Consider the following 22,541-nt stretch of genomic DNA (forward strand, 5'->3'; position numbering starts at 1 on the left):
CTGTCACAGCACAAACAACCTACTAAGGTAAAACAAGATACCAAAACATACGCATTTCGATAATTGGATTCCAAGAAATTGTATTCTGAACAACTACACAAAAATTTGCATTTTCACATAATCCTACTTGTCGTTAAAGGTGCTGCAACCTGCAAGAAAATTTCGGACGAATTATTTTATTGCTGGCGTATAGTGTTCTTTCAGCAGATATTGAAGCACAAGAATATTGTTTGAATTTTCTTCTTTCGAATTATATGACTACCTTAGTAATTAGTAACATTTACATCTTCATCTAAATACAGAATTCTTTATCTTTTAAAATGGTCGTTTCGAAAACTATGGTGATCTAAATCAATAGGATGAATAAAAATACCGAACTCCGAGGTAAATTATTGATTGATTGACTGGTGTTTAACGCCACTTTCAGCACTTTTGTGCTATTTCGTGGCGGTCAGTTTTTATTGGTGGAGGAAGCCGGAGTGTCCGGAGAGGACCACCGACCTTCGATAGCGAAATTGACAATCCTAGTGAATTAAAATTGAATTCGAGCGCACCCCCCACGGTAATTAAAAAAGAGGGAAAGTTCTAAAAAACGGACAAGACAAACGCTCGCTAAGATCTACCAATATCACAAATGAAAAACAACTGTCCTAATGCTGACTTGGTAACGCCTTTTTTCTAAAGAAAATGGGTAAACCGGGTGTTTTGTCTTGTTAAACCTCCCACTAGTATGAAAGTTGTTTATTTGACAAAATTGGGTAAGCAAAGCAACACAAATAGACCCTAACCTCCAAAAAATTCTTTTTCAAAAGAGTATTTTGCAATGATGTTATCCCTTATTAAACTGACAAACAGAACTAAAGTTAACCTTTGTATTACTATGAAATTCCGAACTTTAACTGCTCCTAAATAAGCATTTATGATGACTAATCAAAACGTATCAATTGGTATCGCACCCTTGAGAAAACTATACTAGAAGAGTATATAATAAGGAAGATATGCAGGAAGCCCTTTACATATCTGATAGAAAATTGATGACAGTACAGAATAATAATATTTAAATTTCTTTTTCATTTGAAATGTTTATGCTCTTTAAAATGTTTTCTGTGATTATACATGTTTATGCACCTGTTTGGCAATGGTATTAAAAAGTTCTGCTTCATCCCTCCCGATCTATCCTTAATTTGCATACCTAGTCGAACACATAATATGGATATGTTTTGTTAAGCATCGTTAAAATGCAGTTTCTTTTAAAATTAAGGGATATATAGTCTTACAACTAGATATTGGCTAATAGTGTGGGTTAAAATTAGTCCATACAACAAACGAGATTATTTCAATTTTTTCAGTATGAACTTTCCATTTTCAAGTAGCAACATTGGAACATCACCTGCGTATGGTGTATATGATTCTGATTTCATACGATATTCCAGTACTTTCATATCCTGCCATTATTCTTTGAGACGGAATGGCTCCTTTAAATATAAGATATTGAACCAACATTTTTATGAAAGCCATCATGATTTTGATTAATCGTTATAATATATTCGTGTAGCAGAAAATAACCAATACGTTTCGCTTGTCATGACCACAGTACTGTACTTCCTTCTTCGGTTATAACATCGGCAAATGCGACTGATCAACCATGTTTGCCTGCCGTAGGTGACACAATGTATACAACGTTTGGAGAAGGAACATTTACTGCTTACTCTTCTTGAGCAGCTAATATTCAATAACGAAATGTGGTTTGATTGCTTATAAAACAACTATCAACTAGAAATCAAAAGACGTGGATCTAAGCACCTCTAGTTGACCGTACGGCCTTCAACATTAAGCAATCCTCGGGCCTTTTATAGTAAGTCATAAAAGGCCAAGACATGACAAGTACTAGGAAAACATTTCAAATGAGAAAACCGACAGTATGATTTATGATAAAACAACAAACGAAAAATAAATATGAGAGGCAACAACAAATAATAACCACTGAACTACAGGCTTCTTATTTCGGACAGGCAGATACAAAATGTGGCGGGGTTAAACATGTCTGCGACTGCTCAACACGCTTCCCTTCAATTTAAAAAGTGGTGTAACAAATAAGAACAAATTGTAAAATTCAGTTCAATAGAGCGTGACTCATCAGATTGGCACGAAACACATAAATCACAAAATTAAAGACAAAAAGATCAAAATACACAAAAAACGAATCTTAGAGGACCCTCAAGTATTGAAATCTAGATCAAAGCAATAACAACTAATAACTAAAGTATAAAAAACATAAGGTATAAAACGTGATGTTACCTCTTTGTAATGGGAAACGTTGCTGATGTTAATAGCATCAATGCCTTTATTAGGAAACTGAAATGGAAGGAATTTCCTATTTTCTTCATGAAATAGTTCCGATCTTACTTGTTGAAAAAGACGGAAAAAGCTACATTACAAATTATACTGACAAGTCTGTATATTGGAGAAAATGTATTTATGCATCCCTTGTCAAGTGCATAATCTCTCGAACATTTTAGAAAATTAACAGGCAGTGAAAAGCATAGTTCTAATGTAATGAAACCATAGTGAAAGAAGGTCATCAAAGCTCACAGGGGGCAATCTAGATTTGGAAGATTTTTTTACATTTGGTCGATGGTAATCAATGTGTTTGCCCATGACTACGCTGGGGTCTTAAGTTAGTATTGAATGAGGTCATTGCATTTACATCACTGCAGGCTAGACTTGACAAATGTACTTCTTCTCCTTCGATGTAATGATTGCAACCATATGTAAGTGAGGGACATCAATGTATGTGTCAAGTATGATAAACATAGGTTATGATACATAATTTGGATATAGTTGCTATCCACACAAATTAAATGTAATGCGGTATAGGAAAATACGTAAACAAGTATAAATTCCCCTTCTGTTAAAAATATAAATTTGTGAAACAATTTATGCATTTTAATTGTCGAAGATTACGTAACATGTTAATTGGAATTTTTAAATGTTTTGTAAAAAATCGTTTCACATGGCGAACTTATAGTGCGTTGTAGAAACATTTAGAATGACCAATCAAAACGTTTGTAAATCCATGAAAAAACTATAGTACAAGAGTATATATACAATATTCTGTAGCTATACTTTCCAGGTATTAACAGTTTCAGATCAACTGTAAGTATATTTAATGTGCAATAAGCTTTTAAACGTTAATGTTAGTGTCACAATTTGCTGTTATGTTCGGAACGTAATTGCAAACTTTTTCCGACTATGTTGTATGATAGTCACAAATCTGTAAAAAAAACACCTAAATCTTTGACAGTCGAAGAAGTCAACAAGGTTTGTTGCAGAATTAATATGTTTAATAATGTATTGAGATTTTCATGTTTGTGTCATCTGAAGAAACCATGTTCGTGTTTCTTTTTGTCTTAATCAGCTGTCCATTTACTCGTCGCTACACCAGTATGGTGTTCATTGGCTTAAGCTGTTAGTGCAGCACTACATATATACATGTAACTAGCTGATTTTACTATATTTTGAAGCTTATATTATAACCTGGTTTGTCTTGTAAAACATGATTTACTAGTATCAATTAGTTGCAATTTGCATTTGAACTAGCTTTGAGTAACTGCGCTTAGCTTAGATCGGTACCTTGTGGTTTTTGTCTTTTTGTTAGTTTTTTTGTTCGCTTAGTTCCGATCTGACGAGTTAAGTTATTTTGTTTATGTTAGCCACATACAAATAGTATATGTTTGATAAGTGTCGCTAATATGAACTCGACTGTACAAATACTGTTATATATATATTTTAAAAGGGGGATATTTGATACATAAATATCGGTTCACCTTTCATCAAATAGACGTTCTAACTATTAAATGTAATTGTAGAAAACACAAATACATATATACATAGCTATAATTAGAAGATGCATTGATAATGAGTATTAGATTCAAAATTTCAATTATTTTTACAGATATTTGCTTTTAATAATTGGCCGTCACAAAGAAGATGAAGTATTTCGTCGTTGTGTTGATATTGTCACTCTGCATAGCAGGTAAACAATGTAGATGTTAACTTTGTTTTGTACATAAGGAAATGCCTGTACCAAGTCAGAAATATGACAGTTGTTTTCAATTCGTTTGATGTGTTTGAGCTTTTGATTTTTCCATTTCATAACTTACTTTCCGCTTTGAATTTTCCTTGGAGTTCGGTATTTTTGTTATTTTACTTTTTTATTTTGTAAGCATACATATATAAATTATACATATACTCGTACGGTGGTAATATCCTAGGTTACATGCAAAGTTTAGAAGTCATCGAAATTATTAAATGGCATGAATTTGCAGTTATTTCAAGAATTAAAGTTAGTTAGAATAGAACAAAACCTAATTTGATCTGAAAGGTCATTTGGATCTGAACAGCTCCTAAAAAATGAAAAGCTCTTAAAAACTGAACAACGAATCAGTAAGTCATTTTTAGTTTTTAAGTCAGTCTTCAGACTTTTCTTACTGCTAAGACTATTTGCTTGCAGTCAATTAAGATCTGTTCAGTAGTTGCCGTTTACCTGTATACATCATCATCATATTCCTATTCAACATTTTCACATCAATTTGAATGAAAGCAAATTTACAATTATGTTACCTTTCATTAAGTTGTCACATTTACATAACTTTAAATTATCCATTATGCAATCAGCAAGCTTACTTGTGGAATTCCTCCGAGTAAATGTGTAAATATGTGTGCATAGATGGGTGAGTGTTATATTGCTCCGTTCTGTCAAGTTAATAGACTTTTCAGTAGAAAACGAGATCGTCATTGAGAATCATTATTAAAATCTACCTTTATTGACACTATTTTTTTTTAATATTTTTTAATCATTGGTTGCATACTATTTGGAATAGTTTTGCTAAATGGCTTGTGTATGAAATTGCATGTTAAGTTTATAAAACATCTGAAATGACAAGCCCTGTTTATAAAAAGAAAATGTGCCTACATGTATGTGTTTTTATCCAATTTCAGCTGAGGTCAACTGAACATAGAACCTACTAATTTCTGCAGGCAGGATATTCATACTACATTGTCAAAATACACGTGTTTTTCTCATAACAAACTTGAGAGAAACCGTCCAATCTTCTTCTGTATAAATCGATCAATCGAATTTGAGGAATATTTTTTTATTACAGTATAACAGCAGAGACATCTATTACATTATATTGTATTACATGTCTCTGCTGACAGCAACAGGAAGTACAATTGTGAAATTAGCTTCAAATGCCAACATGTACAAATTTAAATTGCCACTGAAATGTTGCTTAACTTTATTTTTTTTTTTTAATTTCATGTCATAGATTACAACAATATGTAAATAATTGTTTTTCCTGTAAGCAGTCTGCTTCGTATGCGTGCATGACTAGGCGTATTTAAATACACATGCCTTCCCAATCGGACACTCCATCAGGATGACTTTTAATGGCGGATTAGAAAAATCCAGATGACCATATTTCTACACCCAAATCAACCCTTTGGGTAACTTAATACGTATATTTTATAAATTGTAATAGTACTGCAGCCTTTTATATAACGTATACCAAATAAAACTAATATTTTCAGGATTGCATGCCAAAAAGGCGCATATGGGCAATTATGGATTCGATCAGTTTTGTCCTCATAGACCTCATAGATGTAATTGGTATTGTAAAGACTGGGGATATCATGAAGGAAAGTGCTTAGGACACAGGAATAGGGAGTGCTGGTGTTATTGGTTTGGAAGGTAAGTACAGTAAATGAAGACAAATTTGAAGTTACATGTTGTATTACTATTTGTCAAAGAATGGAGTATAATAAAAAAAAAAAAAAACATAAGGTGTATTACACACAAAAAAATCATTACACGAATTGCCTACAATCAATTCGCAAAACCTAAAGCAACCAAACCCCGGTTTCTTTGCAGTTCTGATAGTCGTGTTGAGTTCTTCAAGAAGGGGCATATATTTGACAATTTATTAAAATCCTTTTGCTATTTTATTCCACGAAATAAGAGGTAAATAGGAATTTCGAATAACAGGAAATTTTTTTTTTTTTAAACATGTACTGTCTGACTTTAAATTTTACAAACATATATATTTTATATCAATTATATAATCACAGTCTGAATGGTGTCCTGTGTTAAACGTGTCATTGTACATGTATTTCTGGTATGATTTGACTATGGTGTTGCATGAAATGATTCTATGGAATGTGTCTTTGTGTTACCAATAGGTATTATGAATGCATTGTTTATTGAGTGTTTCGGTGAAATGTGCCTCCGAATTTTTGGTCTATGGAACCATTTTTTATGCTGTCTGTTTAATATATTCCTATATAATAACGTAATGTTTTCGATATAGTTGGTAAAGTTTCGACTGGATAACTTTTTACTTTAATAGTACTAAACTATGGTTACAGCTTGCGCGTTCTCGACGATCTGTTCTGTGATTTTACTAAGTGTCATTGTTAATGTTCAAAAATATGTCTTTTAAAATATTTTTTGATAATCAAATTAGATGAAAATCTATCTTGTAACAATGGTTTAATTTAAAAAACGTTTTTGTGATAAACCTTTTTTAATAGAATGTAAAATATTTACCAGTGGCAATAATCATGCATCGCCTTTTGACGTTCGTCCGTAATAAGCTCCGAAAGGGTTTGTGTCTCTAATAGTTAATTGTATAGTTATCATAGACATTTCTTCCCGGTTCTTACCCGGTTTATTTCCAGTTGCTATGAGTAACACATTGTTGCTGCATTATATCTCAATTTTCAGAATAGTCATTCTTTAGTCGTCATGTTCAGCTCAAATAAATATGATAACAAAAGTCATTAAATTGATGGTTTTTAATATATGTTCCCTGAATGCGTCGGATATTTTTATTAAAGATAGTACTTGTTTGCACTTAAATAATATGAACAAAAGGAAAATTGGGTACTTGTAAATGAGATATCAATCAAAATACTTGAAAAAATGACATCTAGAAGGCAATTTAACTTTTCATCGGAGAGAGCGAATATACGGTGATGGAACACTAAAAAGAACAGTGATAGAAATAAATAAAATCATTATGGTACAGATAAGTAAACAAATACACAAAACTTCGATGCATTCAATAAACCAATTAACTAGTAAATTAAACAGCAATCCTGTATTTGTTTAAGTAAAAAACAAAGTCTTAGGTAAAAGCAAATAGCTTAAAAATAGGAAGATGCAATTCTAAGAATATTAATGGTAGAGTTTAAATGTTTCTTTACTGTAAAAATATATCCGTATTTTGCAACAACCAAATATGCATGTATGTTATATATGAAATATAAGTTTACTTGTTCAGTATGTGTTAACAATGTTAATTAATGGAAAGTTTATAATATTTTCAGAAAACCAAGTATGGCAGGAAAGCATAAACTTGCACATCATTAAATATTTGTAAACACAAATTTTGTATTGTTATGTGTAAAAAAATATCCATTTTTAAGCATGGTGTACTGTTAATGTAACCAAAGGAGGCAAAAAGGGGGTTCAAGTTTAGCAATTTTTTTAGGTGCCATGTAAAAACAAAAAAAACATCTCATTTTAAGTATTCAAGTCATCTATGAAATTTAAAAAGGAATTAACAAAATAGTAATTTTATTTTACTTGTCAAAACAATTTGAAGATCACACAGAATGTCTTGCATTTCAATAAAGCTTTTGTCCAACACAACATTTTTCTTTTGTCTCACTTTCCACTTAATCTGCACTATTCTCAACCGTTGATATATATAGTGTTCACCTCACAATTACCCCCAAAGGGTGACTGGGGAATAGAAATATGGTCACTACAGTTCTTCTTTCGACCGGCAGTAAAACCCTTGCCAAAGTGGGGCGTCCGTTTGGCTTTGCGAGATGTAAAAGTACGCAGCTGCGTCCGGTCAGAACGGGGACGTTAAATCCGATGCCTCGTACAGAGAGAGTTCCACGTTCTCTGTACGTTTAGAACCCTTGTAACAACTCTTCGAGGGATCCGTAGGTGGCCTGTTGCAAGGCAAAATTTCTGTCCCTATCCAATATACCCTAATTTTTCAGTGGCAGTCTAAATTTTTACGTCCTTCTTCCAGGACGGCCTCTATTACAGGACCTACTTATTGTATTTATTGTTAATTTGTTACCCGCCTGAACATGCATGAAATATTTGACACTGGACGTTAAGCAACAAACAATCAATCAATCAATCAATCACTTCACAAATCTGAAATAAAAGAAGTGAAAAAAGCCGAGAACCAAAGCAAATCCACCATTAAAGTCAAATGCACAGGTGAAGATGATTACTACATTAACCAATATAAAAGCACAACTAACACAGGGACGGCTGATAGAAAATTTGTGAAAGTACATGTATCCCTCTGTAGCGACTATCTTACCTTTTAAATTGCCACACATAATAAATGTTATACCGTCTTCATTCACTATACCAATCAAAGAGATAACTTTAATCTGAATTTATTTTACAAGAAGGCCATTTAGATAAATATTTCATTCTTTATTAAGAAAATAACTGTATCAAAGTTTATATTATGTGTACTTTGGTGTTTCAACAACATGCTGTTTTGACCAACGCTAACATTAAGATGTCTACATATACACTGCCTTTTTTTATAGATTTTGGCAAATATTAAATTGTCGTTAAACAAAATTACAAAACTATTTCAAATTATTTTATGGTTTCAAAATTGCCTTAAAAGTATTTCTCTGAATATCTTTCTTTTTACATACATATATAAATATATGCAAAGTTGTTGGAAAAAATTTAACATAATATTAGGACTCTTTATTATTGAAATTCAAGTAGGTTGCTAAAGCAGTTTGGTGTTACTAATTGGGCTAAACAAATACAGTATCATGATATGACATTAACGGAAGGATTACTTGTATGAAGCATCCGTGGAGCTCATCTGTCAATTAGAAGGTGGGTACCACTACTGATGAATTATCCGTCCATGTGGGTAAATTTAATGGATTAGTTGACCGATATGATGTGTCTGTTTCTCATCTCACTAGCGACATATATTGGATGTCGTAGATCTTTAGATACCAGAATAGTTGTCTGATCTGTAATTTTACCGATTGTGTTCCATTTCCTCATGTGACGTTTTAACTAAGTCTGGATCGCATGGCGGGTGATGCATGCATAGCAAGAGTCGCTTAAGTTCGAAAGTTCCAACTATTCTTTGTATTCGTACACTAAAAAATGAGACTACACGATTTTTTGTTTTATTATTAGCAGTATGATTAAGCAACAGTTGTATCTCCTGTTTTCTGAAACGGAAGAAAGGTTTTACCTCTTTGTAATATTGTTTACGAAGAGGAAGCTATTCATGTTTATTCTCCTAATTTCTGGTTTTGAAAACTGTACGTCCATGTCGATAATCTGGAATTTCCGATCGGCATCATCAATTCATGTGTGTGAAACCCTCTTTTCATCCTTGTATAGTTATAATTTATGCTTGTTCCAGAGTGGTGGTCATCTTGATATCCACAAATTATCAAATAGACCGTCATGCCATCAGCCATCCATAAAATAACTTCAACAGTGAGGCGATTAAGTGCAGAAACCTTTCACTGATATTCCAATGATGGGCCATACAGTTTCCATATTGACGGTTGTCCCTGATTTTATATCGACAACAAATGCCTTAGTTTGGTAACATACCATTAGAGGACAATATTTAAATAATTTTAGTTGTTCTTTACAGAACAAAACCATCTGAAATTCAGCAAATCAGAAGTACGCCATTCTTATCGATGTTTGTTTATAATACTGAAAATAAATACTGTTGTTCGAAGGAACACTTATAAAACATTTCTGTCCAAATAGCACTGTTTGGTCTCCACAAGACAAAGACAACAACAGCCCGCAAAATGATACAAATAGCTCGAGTGCCGATTTAATTTAACATTCTGTTGAAATGCTTTAGTAATGATCAACTACCCTTTACACAAGTATTCCCTATTCCAAACTAAAGGATAAATTAAAAGAACTAATTAAACTTTGTTTCATAAAAAAAGAATGGCAAACGTAAATACAAGTATCTTGTCTTAGGGAGGGATAAATCGTACTTTGTAAAAAAAAATCACTCACATTCAAACAAAAAATTCTCTGAAACTGAGATTATTAAGATGCTTGATTTCTTGATTGACAACATATTTGTTACGTTTCGAGGACTTGTCTTTCAACAAACAATCGGCATGCCCATCGGAGCCAACTGAGCTCCTCTTCTTGTTTACTTGTTCCTTTATTCACATGAGGCTGAATTCATACAGGAACTTCTTAGGAAAAATGAAAAGAAACTAGCATTATCCTTTAACTTCACATTCCGCTATATAAAAGATGTCCTCTCGCAAAATAATTTCAAGTTTGGTGACTATGTTGAAAGCATCTATCACATCAACTAAAAATAAAGGATGTAACAGATAAAGTTAAGTCTGTCTCATATATTGACTTACATCTAGAAGTTGACAATGAGGGTCGGTTGACAAAAGAGATGATTTCAGCTTTCCATTTCTATGTTAGTAACATTCCAGCAGCACCTGCATATGGAGTATATCTCCCAGTCGATGCGATATTCCAGACCTTGCATTTTCTACCCCGATTTCCTTGATAGAGGGTTGATGCTTACAAGGAAGCTATTGAACCAAGAGTTCCAAGTGGTGAAATTGAAATCATCCCTTCGAATATTTTACGGACGTCATTACGAGTTGGTTGAGCGTTATGGATTATATGTTTCACAGATGACGATAGATATTTCCAATTGTCGTAACCACAATCCCGTCCTCTTTGTGACGTACCGAATTAGACTTATCACAATGTACTTACATGAGCAACACGACGGGTGCCACATGTGCAGCAGGATCTGCGTACCCTTCCGGAGCACCTACGATCAACCCCGGTTTTTGGTGGGGTTCGTATTGCTCCATCTTTAGTTTTCTACGTTGTGTTGTGTGTACTGTTTGTCTTTTTGTCGTTTTTCGTTTTTTCCGATGGCATTGTCATTTTGTTTTCGACTTATGAGTTCGAATATTCTCTTAGTATCTATTGCCTCTGTTCTAAGATATAGTTATACGAAGGACATTTTACATCGTCGATTGATTTGATTTTTTCATCTTGGCACATAATTCCAAACTGGTTTTTTTTCCATTTGGTTCGAAGTTACAGTAATAAACAATTAATTAAAATCTGCAAATGAACATGGTGCATAAAGTCACTGTAACTTAAGAATATATGGTTGCATACGATCTTAAGATCTAAATTTACGTCTGCGATTTCGCAATTCTGATACATGCTGGTAAATGTTACTTTGGCAGAATTTAATATCACAATTTTACAAATCTGTTTTTTTTTTCTCGTTTATCAGTCGCCATCTTGAAAAAAGTGAATTCGTTTTTCTTGTCTTCTTTTTTTTATTTTAACAAATAAATAATTGTAAAAATAAATCCAGAAAAGCTCTTCCGACGAACGATATTTCGTGGTAAATGCACAAATAAGAATAAAGAAGCCTACCAGCAATGTACTGCTGTTACTATAAATGTTATCCGCAATGTGGCTTCTTTCACGCTGCGAGTGTTGAAGGTCTTCTGCCTAATCACTGGGTCAAAGCAAATACATAACAAGAATGTGTCCATAGTACACAGATGCCCCACTCGCACTATCATTTTCTATGTTCAGTTTACCGTGAAATTGGGTTCAATACTCTAATTTTGGCATTAAAATTAGATAGATCATATCATAGGGAACATGTGTACTAAGTTTCAAGTTGATTGGACTTCAACTTCATCAAAAACTACCTTGACCAAAAACTTTAACCTGAAGCGGGACAGACAGACGGACGAACGAACGAACGGACGCACAGACCGAAAAACATAATGCTCCTCTACTATCGTAGGTGGGGCATAAAAAACTGACTCTTTTTAACTAAACATGTTGCCTAGGTGTAAGAGCAAAGACTTGAAGTTCAGTGTCAAAAACTGATTCCGGATAAGGTGATATATTTGAGCGTTCCTGGTGAAGGTATTTCTAGGGGTCTGCATCGGCTAGACGAAATTAATTAAGTGTTATTGTCAAGTCTTCATGTGGACTGTCAACTCGTGAGCTAACCGGTTCAGTGTGTTGGTCAAGTACACGCAGGGTGTATTATTTTCTCATTAATATGTTATCACACAGAATGTACTTATCATAAATGGCGACGGACGTTAATCAGGCATCCTTTTATTTATATATTTTTATCTAAAAGTAAGTCGTTATCGATAACTTTATTTTGGAGTTTACAAAACTCTTAATTTTATAATTAATTGGTGATATTTCATATCGGTTTAGAATTAGCTTCACTTATTGGATAACAAGGGGCCACATGACATTCTTTATTCTTTAGTAAAAAATTCCATTGGTCTTTAACAGAAATACACGGACTAGAAAACCGGTCGTTAACGGACTTTTACATGTTAATGACCAGTGGGGCGTGGTTTCTTTGTTTGGAGTGATGTCCCTTTAATAAAACGCAATCACGATTCGTTAATTATGAAATTATAGAAAACTTTATTTTGTATTCATATACTAGTACTGAAAAATTGCACTTAAATGAATGGCAGTGACTTATTGTTATCACTATGAATGGTCTTCACTCTTTCCTATAGAAATCGTTAAATAACTCGAGTTTGCTTTGAACAATTTGAATTGATGAGAATTTTTAAAAACATGGTTCCTCAATGAAATAAACATAATAGTTATTGAAGAACTGGTCGTTATCGTGATACATGGACTGCCCACAGGACAGTGGTATTGACTAAGAAAGCGATAATGACTGAGCCGTAGTGGATTGTCCGGCTATACTTTAAATTATGCTACTATGTGTTAGCCTGCATTTCATTTAGGTTCTCTGACAGTTCAACATATGGGCCTTACGTACGTTTTACTGGTAAATTAAGAATGATTTAAAAAAAAACACCATGTATCTATCTTCATATCAAATTTATTTTCAACGAATTCAATAAAAATGGTTGTTGAGAAATTATAAACAAATACTACATTATCATCATTTACAAACATATATTACAGTCATATGAACTCTTGTAGACGTTTTAATTTATAATCACAAAAATACACATCATATTATTCTAGAACTGTTTATTTTATATATAAGTAAACTTACAGATGTACACCTAAGCACCAATCTAAATGCATAGCCCTAAGAATGTATTGCACGTGATTTCTTTGTTCTTGGCTAATGTTTGTAGCTAGTCTCAATATTTATAATCAGATACATTTACAGTTTATTCGAATCACAGTAACATTTATTTTAATTAAAAACGTAAAAAATACTTAAATTTGGATCCCTCAATATTATATACAAATAGTAGAAAGACACACATTCTCAACTCAGCAACATATCCCATTTCATGAATTATAAAGGACTAGAAATTCACAGTCAAATCTACAAAACACACACACGCACACATATGTACACATGTTTACGGTCAACACTACATCTACCACACACTCACACACGTCCGACTCGAATTCGTTTATTTAGCAATCCATTCATTCTTTATGAGAATCACACCTCAGAGTCAACACATCTAACAAAACTACTCTTTACATATATTTAGCACTTTGTGTAGCTTTCACGGACTAGAAAAACTCGTCAAATAAATCTGGATCCACAAAATTCGGACGAGGAATTCTGTAAGGTCCTCCTACATGTAAATGCCTTAAACTGAAAAATAACAAAAACTTAATAAATATTAAGCAGATAACTTCATTTCAAATCCGACTTGATAATTTTATGATATGGAACGGTTTTGTTTGTGTACCCACGCAGATACCTCTCATAAAACCTATAATGTTATTTTGTATTATTATCATTGAGTATTTGTCACTTCTTGTAGATTGCAAGGACACACACATATCCTTCCCCTCGACCTTTTTAGGGATTTAAAAGCCCAAACGTCAGTTCTTCTGTACTGACATGACATTGCTTTGATACTAATATTTGAGTAATTTATAAAAGGAGTTAAAATCTATTATCCTCTCGATGCAAGGGACATCCAGAGTTGGTTTTTGGGACATTATGGTCTTATTTTAGGCTTATTGCTCTTCGTATTTATGTATACTTTCGGAATCCAATATTAAAATTCGAGAATCCCTGATAAAAACTAAATCTGACATGTCAATATAATGCATCTGATAATCGACACCCTGCAACTTTGTATCATACAGTGCAATAACGTAGTGTGCTTTCGTCAAGTAGAGTTTCGTTTTATAATTATTTTCTTAGTCTTTGTATTGTGTGTAGTTAGGGTAGGCTCATATCTTGTTCACTAGTTTTTAATCTACATATTGTCGAAAAATCTCCGTTTTATATATGCCTCACGATATTTGAAATAAAATTTCGGATAAAATAATTTTAGGAAAATAGATAAATACATATTCGTCAATGTTCTTGTACTTTTCAATTCTACAAAAACGGCAAGTTTTCTGATGCGTTGAATTTTAACTTCAGTTTGTAATAATAATGAATGAATAAAATATCATTTTACTAAAATACATAAATATAACTTTTCTTTTTTTTTTTATAATAGCTAATTTGCTTATTGCTCTATTGGCAGTTGAAACGAATATAATAGGAATATAGTTAGTTTACTTTAAACAGATTATAATAAACATTATATTCAAGTTAATTTTTGTATATCATTCTTTTGTATAGCCTTATTTGTCATTGACTGTTAACTATTGTATAAGTAACTTACCTATCAAGAAAAGCCTGGTTTTCAAAAACAGACGTATCTGAATGAGGAATGTCAAGGTCTGGAAGTGGTAAAATATCTGTCAATGTTGACCTGGAATTACATTAAAAAAATCCTTGAATGTTTTTCGCAAATGGAGGGTTAAAAGTGTAAACTTTATAAACGTCATTATGAAAAAGTAAATTATTTTGGAATGTTACAATATTTAAGAAAAATCGGGTTACTGTCAAATCTTTACGAGATGTCGAAAAGAGAAGAAAAAAAAATATTCAAATGCGAGTTCAAAAACCATGTGGTAAATGATATATTCCATTGAAATAAACTGTGACATATTATATATATTGAAACTCATAATTGATTTGGCTTTCTGAAATGTTTTGATTCGAGTGCTGCTGATGAGTTCAATGTGAACGAAGCGTATGTCTAGCTAACTAAATTATAACCCTGGTATCTTTAATGACTAATAACAACATCTTGGCCGATTCGACCGTTTGTGGACATTTTCTCCCCGATAATACCACCAACCTATTAGTCAATACTATATAGCTGAAATGCAATTTCATTGATTCAGAAATTTTCTGTATATTTATTCCTTATTAAATGATAAAATCATTCGAAACAATTCAGATTTTTCTACCCCCCCCCCCCCCCCCCCCCCCCCCCCCCCAATCCGAGACAAAGATGACCATAACCAGAAATTGCTAATTTTTGGAATGTATGGTGTTGAATACTCTTCATCAACTTCGAATTTAATTGGCCTCCAAACTGTTTTGTTTCGACCGGCACTGATGAGTCTAATACAAACGAAACGCACGTTTGTCGAATTTAGTTCTATGCATGTTATCTTTGATGACTTATTGTAACTGTGCCCAGTTGAGGTTTCATATCTCAGAAGACAATAAAAGGACTGACTATACAAAGGCATATACTAGTAATATTTTTCATATTTACATTTCTGCATCTGGCTTTGGCACCTGTCGTCGTCGATAACATAAACAAAAAACAACAACACATATAAGAACAATTCCTGCTCCACCTGCAGATCCAGCCGCAACAGGCAAAATTTCCTGCTCTTTCCCTGTATCTATAAAATCAAGTAAGAGAGAACTTAAAGGTAACTCCTATTTTATAAGTAACTGTATAAACTAAATTCTTTGAGAACCTACCAATAACTTTTGTTAACATTAGTTTACCTTTTTTATTACTATTTCCTTATTATTCATATTTTAAGTATTTCTGCTACTGTTTTATATTGTGTGCCTATTTATGAACAATTAAGCGAGTGTCTTTTTTTAAAGAAAGAAAAAGCTTGAATTTGTAATTAATACATGTATTTTTAGGAGCATTGACTATCATATAAATGTATCTTTTACTATTTACGTTACGGACGGACGAAATTTATAAAGTGTTATATGCATTTTAGTAGCATGGGTTTGATACTACTGCTGGTGAACTATTAGTCACCGAGGGTATCATCAGCTCAGTAGTCCGTGCTTATGTACTTATATGATTTATAAGAAATTATACTAAAATTCCCAGTTTATAAATTAAGGAATTACTAAGAAACAAAGTTTCTAAGGCAAAGTTGACCGTTGTCGAAATTGGCTATTGCTTTAGATCCTCTTTTGTGATTGAGCGCCTTACGTTTCTACTTATTTATATATCCCTGGCTCTCAAAAGTTAGAATGTAAGCGTTCCTGATGAAGGTAAATCCAGAGAAGCGCTTCGGACTAACGAAATTTAATAAATTGTAATTTTCTTTAATATACATGTACTATTTAAATTGTAAGATATTTTATATAGTTATACCGTAAATATATTCTTTTCACAGTCATTTATGTCGTTGTATAAATGAAAGTCGAAGTCATATCTTTTGAGATCTTTTCTTTTTTTATGCAAAATAATTAACGCAATGTGTCTGGAGTCCTAAAGTTACCACTTTGTTCTGGTTTTCAAGCTAACATTTATACGCAGTATCCCATATTGACTAGACTACCTTTTTGAGTATACATAATATTTCAACGTAAATCCAGAAAGACAGTTAGGCTTCACCAAATTAATAAAGCTTTATTTTCACCTACCGATTTTTTCAGGACAGAAAGCTACCGCATTAGACCAAGTTCCATCTTCCAGGCAAATCCTCCGATGACACTCGTAACCATACGAACAAAGCATTTGAAATGATGGCAGACACCAAAATGTAGCATTATCCCCAACAGAATGTCCGCTAACTAATTTGTTGCCATTCTCCGGTGTTGCTAGGTATGGACATCGGATAACTGCAACACAATATTTTAATTATTTGTTTTGCTTTGGTAAAGGATTTCTACAACCGAATAGGCCACCCATTTTTACGATGTATTCAACAGAATGAGCTGTGGGCCCTATAGTTAAAAAATTTCAGAACAGTTTACTTACAATGACCTACTAATTCATTTTATTTTGTTTTAATCATAAACAATGAACCCAGTTATTATACTGACTTTTAACATATTGTTATGACTATTGCTACAGAAAATGGAAAAAAATGTCAAACAAATGGATAACGGAACGTAACTCTAAATTTAATAATACATTATAGGGTTCTGTTAAATTCGGTGGTTGAACTTGCACAGAAAAATTTGAACTGAATAACGTGATAAATAATATTGCATACCGTTATCTAATTATGCTTTATCTGAAAGGAGTTTTAAGAATCAACAAGGTCAAAAGTAAAAAGCAGAGTGGTATAAAAAAAAACTTTGTTATCAGACTTCTTACCAAAGAAATTACATTAAATTATCAAATTTACCTACATAAAATAAGAATCATTGCCATTTTTAATATGTTTCATCAGCGATTATATTTTAATGTTTATGTTGCACTTTTAGCTGGATAAAATTATCAAACTTAAATGTTAATTAATATGCCTTATTTCTGTAACAACATCAAGAATTTGGCGAGATAAAAGACACAGCTTAAAAGAAAATTGATGTAAACGTTACCATAGAAATGAAATCAAAAGACTGCACACACGTTGAGTATCATATAATAGCACCTCAAAAATGTATGCCATTTCTTAAATTGCAATTCAAATGTAACATTACCCATATCTCCTGCGTCTGAACAAGTAAATTAGTTAATTCATTTGAACTTTTTCATCTTTACACACACAGTTTTATGGTAAGTTGAAAAAGGTCACTTTTTGGTTCCTCGTGTTCAAAAAATCAATTCAATTAATAGATTATTTATTGAAAAGTGTTTCAAGTTGTCTTTTTAACAACAGCCGTGGATTTTGTTCAAACATATATGAATGTAATACACTCATGAACATTGATCCGAGATATTCAAGAGCAAGTTCTGAAGACACATTTGCAGATGGATAAAACGGGTCAAATAACTTTTATGATTTATTTTGTTATTTATTATATAACTTTCAAATAAACGTCACCAGCGTCTGAGCAGAAAGTTGATGAACCAGGGGTATGTCAAAAAACGTCTCGTCCTTTTTCTAAAAAAGTTCATCGGAAGATACCAAGAACTTGTTGATAAATATTCCGCATCAACTTCACAAATAATACACGATGGTATTGAAGTATAGATTTTGCGTACTGACGTTGATTATCACCTTTATAACGTGTTATAGTATTCTTTTATTTATCTTTATTAATATTACTTTTACTGTTAAGTCTGTTTTTTTTTAGATATCCATTTGACGTGACTCTGTGCTTATGTATCCCGTCATACTTTGAACGACAAAATTATTTTATTTATTATTATTACTTTTACTGTTGAGTCTGTTTTTTTGTGATATACATTTGACGTGACTCTGTACTTATTTATATCGTCATTCTTTGTACCACACAATTATTTTATTTTATTTATTAAAATTACTTTTACTGTTAAGTCTGTTTTTTGTTATATCCATTTTACGTGACTCTGTATTTATGTATCCCCTCATACTTTGAGCGACAAAATTATTTTATGTCTACCTGTGCGAATTTCAAACGCGCGATTTTACGCCAGTACTTAAAACCTTCCGTCCTTTATGGGTGGATTTTACATAGATAAATAAAATCGTATAATATAAGCAAAACGAGGATTTTAAATTTGATGTATGCCTTTTTGTGCTTCTTCGTTACATTTGTTTGTTTTATAGTGATTGAGATGATAACACAATGTTGACTGCTGTACCCCTATTTTTGACATTTTTACCTATTGTGTCTGTTTGTTTTGTTCACGCATCGTTGTCAATATAATGGAATTTGATGCGACTGTCATACAAGTGAGAGGTTTAGCTAGCTATAAAACCAGGTTCAATCCACCATTTTCTACATAAGAAAATGCCTGTACCAAGTCAAGAATATGACAGTTGTTATCCACTCGTTTGATGTGTTTGTTTTTTTGATTTTGCCATTTGATTGGGGACTTTTCTTTTTGAATTTTCCTCAGAGTTCAGTATTTTTGTGATTTTACTTTTTATCCTCAACAGTGCTGAAATTGTTCAAATTTTAATTTGTCCTGAGATTGTAATATTCACTGTTAAGTCATTCTTTAAAATCGGTTTCCTATTATTAGCGTGTAATAAATATGGAGTATCTTACCTTTCTCAACATCCTGCTGAATCTGTTTAAATTTCTCATCAAAAACAAGTGTACTTGCTGCTAGTTTTGAGTTGTTAGTAACTTGAAGGTCAAATTTACACTGTTGATTGTCTTTACAAATTGTTTCTGTGTCTGGTCTAAGATCAGATTTATTTACAGTGAAAACAGGTTCATATGCTACTGGAACTTGAGATGTCTCACTGAACAAATTTTCCGTTTCATTGACGCTCCCTAGAAAAAGAAGTCAGCTCTCATTAACTTATACAAGCTAACAAGTGCACAGATCTCTTATCCACCAAAATTATAACTTTGTGCAATACATTTGATCATGCAAGATAATTAGAAAGCAGTCAAAAGTAGGTTTTAAAACATTTACAAAAAAGACAGAGCTCAAATGGAGCTCTGTACTGTAACATATTTTTATTAGATCTATACATGTATAACACATATTTTACAACACGAATTTGTTTACAATTTCAGATTTTCATTGTAAGAAATTCTAAGAAGGACATATCTACTATCTGCGTTTATATTCGATTAGCTCATGTTCAGGGCTTTGACACTAGCTATTGAATTTAACTTAGATCCATACAACGGTTCGTGCAAACATATCAGGATATGTTCGTTCTGTCGACGTACTTGGTCTTACTGCGTTTGTAGTTTCCTCAATAGAGAACTCATATATGACGTTGCCTTTTGGAACGTGACTGATGCAGTTATTATTGTTACAGATATCATTTACGATAAGCCTGAGATTGCTAAGATTTTTATCTGTGTGAACCTTAAATTTCAATCTGGTTTTTATCTTTTGTATTTTGTTAACACTGTTATTGAACTAATTAAACAAAACAAATCCTGTGAACTTTTGTGTTATATAATGTATTTTATGGTAATTAATAATATGCTTACAAGTCATTCCAAACTGATGATGAATTACATCCATTGGAGAGGATGATGATATAAAAGATTCATTTCTTGCGATGAAATCGTCGGATGAATTACCATTAAAATTACCCAATAAACCTCTAAGCGCACCTAAAATCAAAGTTTTGAAACAATTATAGAAATTGCAAGATGTTTCCATCCAACTAAGAAATACAAAACTATAAATAAACTGTATATAAGTTCATATTATTAAATTTAGATAATTGCATGTTAATTGTTATAATCCTATTTTGAAAAATTAAGGAAGTAATGTAAATAAAAGTGTAAAAAAAAATATTTTCTGTCGAAACATAATTGTACAAATTACCTTTTAATGATTCTTCTCCCATCATGACTAGTATGTTAATGAGATCAGTAGACACTTCCAATGATATAGACAGATTGATTACCTCGGACACAATCAATATTGTATCTACATCTTCATTTGATTTATTTCTTGATATGGTCACATCTGAAACAATATCAAATCATTCTTGAATTTAAAAATTCTTTAAATGCACATTTTGAAAATTGTGTTATTTTACAACATGTACTTAGGTTGCTCCTCTCTTTGGGGAGATTTGTGGAATATAAATGAAGAAATGAGGTATCATTGCCAATGAGACAAATCTCCACCAGTGTCCGAAAATGTAAACAACTATAGGTCAATTATTGTTATTTATCTGTTAGGCTCTGAATGTGTTAATGGTATTTTTCGCTTTCTAAACATAAGGCATTTGCCTACCTGTTGTGGTTACTCTTGAACTACATATGTTGCCCAATAAAGCGGATTAATGCATGAACCTTTACTGTATTACTAAACATGCTAAACTATAGTTGTAGTTCGATGATAAACACCTTCATATGAAAATGTGTTCCTACATGGTTTTGATTTATGGAAACCAAATAAAAACGAATTGCAAATACGTACAACGTTTTGTGAAAGAGAACAAAAATACAATGAATGTAAAGACTGAACTGAAACTTGCTTTTGCTGAAGCAAAGTTTGTTTACTTTTCTTAATATTTGTCATCAAATACATTAATCCTTCAGACTTTCTTTTAATATAAATTGAATTCATATAAAGAAAATGTGCATGTCTCAATAGATAAGGAAAATGATTATATCAATAACACAGTTCCCATGACAGGTATTTTCCATAAATAACTTTCAATAATAACGTCTGATGATATTTGAAATGTTTTGATGACAAAATATGTAAAACATATAAGAGCAGCTGAAGCAAAATGGCAAACAGAACAGTAATCAAATTCTTTGTATATGAAAAAAAACAAATTTGATCCACCTGAAATCCTAAGCGCATTTCCGATCAGGAACAGTGAAACCAATAAAAATGAGAGCCAAGGAAGTATAAATACTTAAATATGTGCGAAGGTATGAGACTAAAATGTACCTCAAAGATATATATGTAACGATGCTTTCATCTTGCATTGTAAAATTAAATACAAATTACACTGTATCGCTCAACAAAACGTTAAAAGTCAATATTTTGAATTGAGTTATCCCTCCTTGTTCATTGTTGTACATAGAACAGATGTAATATTTAATAAAATGTTTTTTTTATAATAATGTTGCACAAACACTTTATTTTGTAAATTAAAAGTCGAGTATATATCATTAATGATTTGCTTGACATTGGTGATATCTATGAAATGTTCACTTCACAGCACTCTGTTGTGTGTACTCAAATACAGGTAGAGAAGATGATTTACACGTTTTAAGATAACTATCAAATGACTACAGATGAAAGGTTTAAGATATAAATCAATAATTTTGAAAATACTAACCTTTTAATTCTGAGGTAGATACACTGTCCATTTTGTGCGTTTTACCATTTACAAGAATTCTGGCTTCTCCTGTTTCTGTTTGATAAACTTCAACTATATCAGACAAATTACGGACCGTAAAAGCTACTGCAGAGAACACTGTGGCATTTTGTGGTGTACCTGTTTCAAATATTTGTTTGATACAAGTTAAAGAGCTTTTGTTAACACATATAAACAAAGTATACATGTTTAAAATATTTTGTCATATGTGAAAGGATTTTGTGAACACATTTATATAAAAAAAAAATTTGAAATCGAAAATCTATATCAATACCTGCTATGTGACCCATTTATTTAAGTATTTTAGGGAGAAATGTTTATGTATTTAGAAAGCATCTAAAATAAAATGTAGAAATAATATATGACATTCAAACGAATTTGAAACCAGCCTTTAAAAAAT

General features: G+C 32.1%; 1 protein-coding gene across 1 annotated transcript in view; it reads right to left on the reverse strand.

The window, feature by feature from the left end:
- Window positions 1-12,995: 12,995 nt before the first annotated feature.
- Window positions 12,996-22,541, reverse strand: part of LOC127729945 (mucin-4-like) — a 40,780-nt gene continuing 31,234 nt past the window's right edge. The window contains exons 11-18 of the mRNA XM_052237929.1: window positions 22,103-22,261; window positions 20,623-20,766; window positions 20,280-20,405; window positions 19,371-19,601; window positions 16,869-17,066; window positions 15,739-15,871; window positions 14,791-14,880; window positions 12,996-13,757 (exon numbers count right to left, since the gene is read on the reverse strand). Coding sequence (XP_052093889.1) covers window positions 13,673-13,757; window positions 14,791-14,880; window positions 15,739-15,871; window positions 16,869-17,066; window positions 19,371-19,601; window positions 20,280-20,405; window positions 20,623-20,766; window positions 22,103-22,261 — 1,166 coding nt within the window. The 3' untranslated portion in view covers window positions 12,996-13,672. The remainder of the gene's footprint in view (window positions 13,758-14,790; window positions 14,881-15,738; window positions 15,872-16,868; window positions 17,067-19,370; window positions 19,602-20,279; window positions 20,406-20,622; window positions 20,767-22,102; window positions 22,262-22,541) is intronic.

The sequence above is a fragment of the Mytilus californianus genome, unplaced genomic scaffold (assembly GCF_021869535.1).
Source record: "Mytilus californianus isolate M0D057914Y unplaced genomic scaffold, xbMytCali1.0.p SCAF_2, whole genome shotgun sequence".
NCBI classification, from domain to species: domain Eukaryota; kingdom Metazoa; phylum Mollusca; class Bivalvia; order Mytilida; family Mytilidae; genus Mytilus; species Mytilus californianus.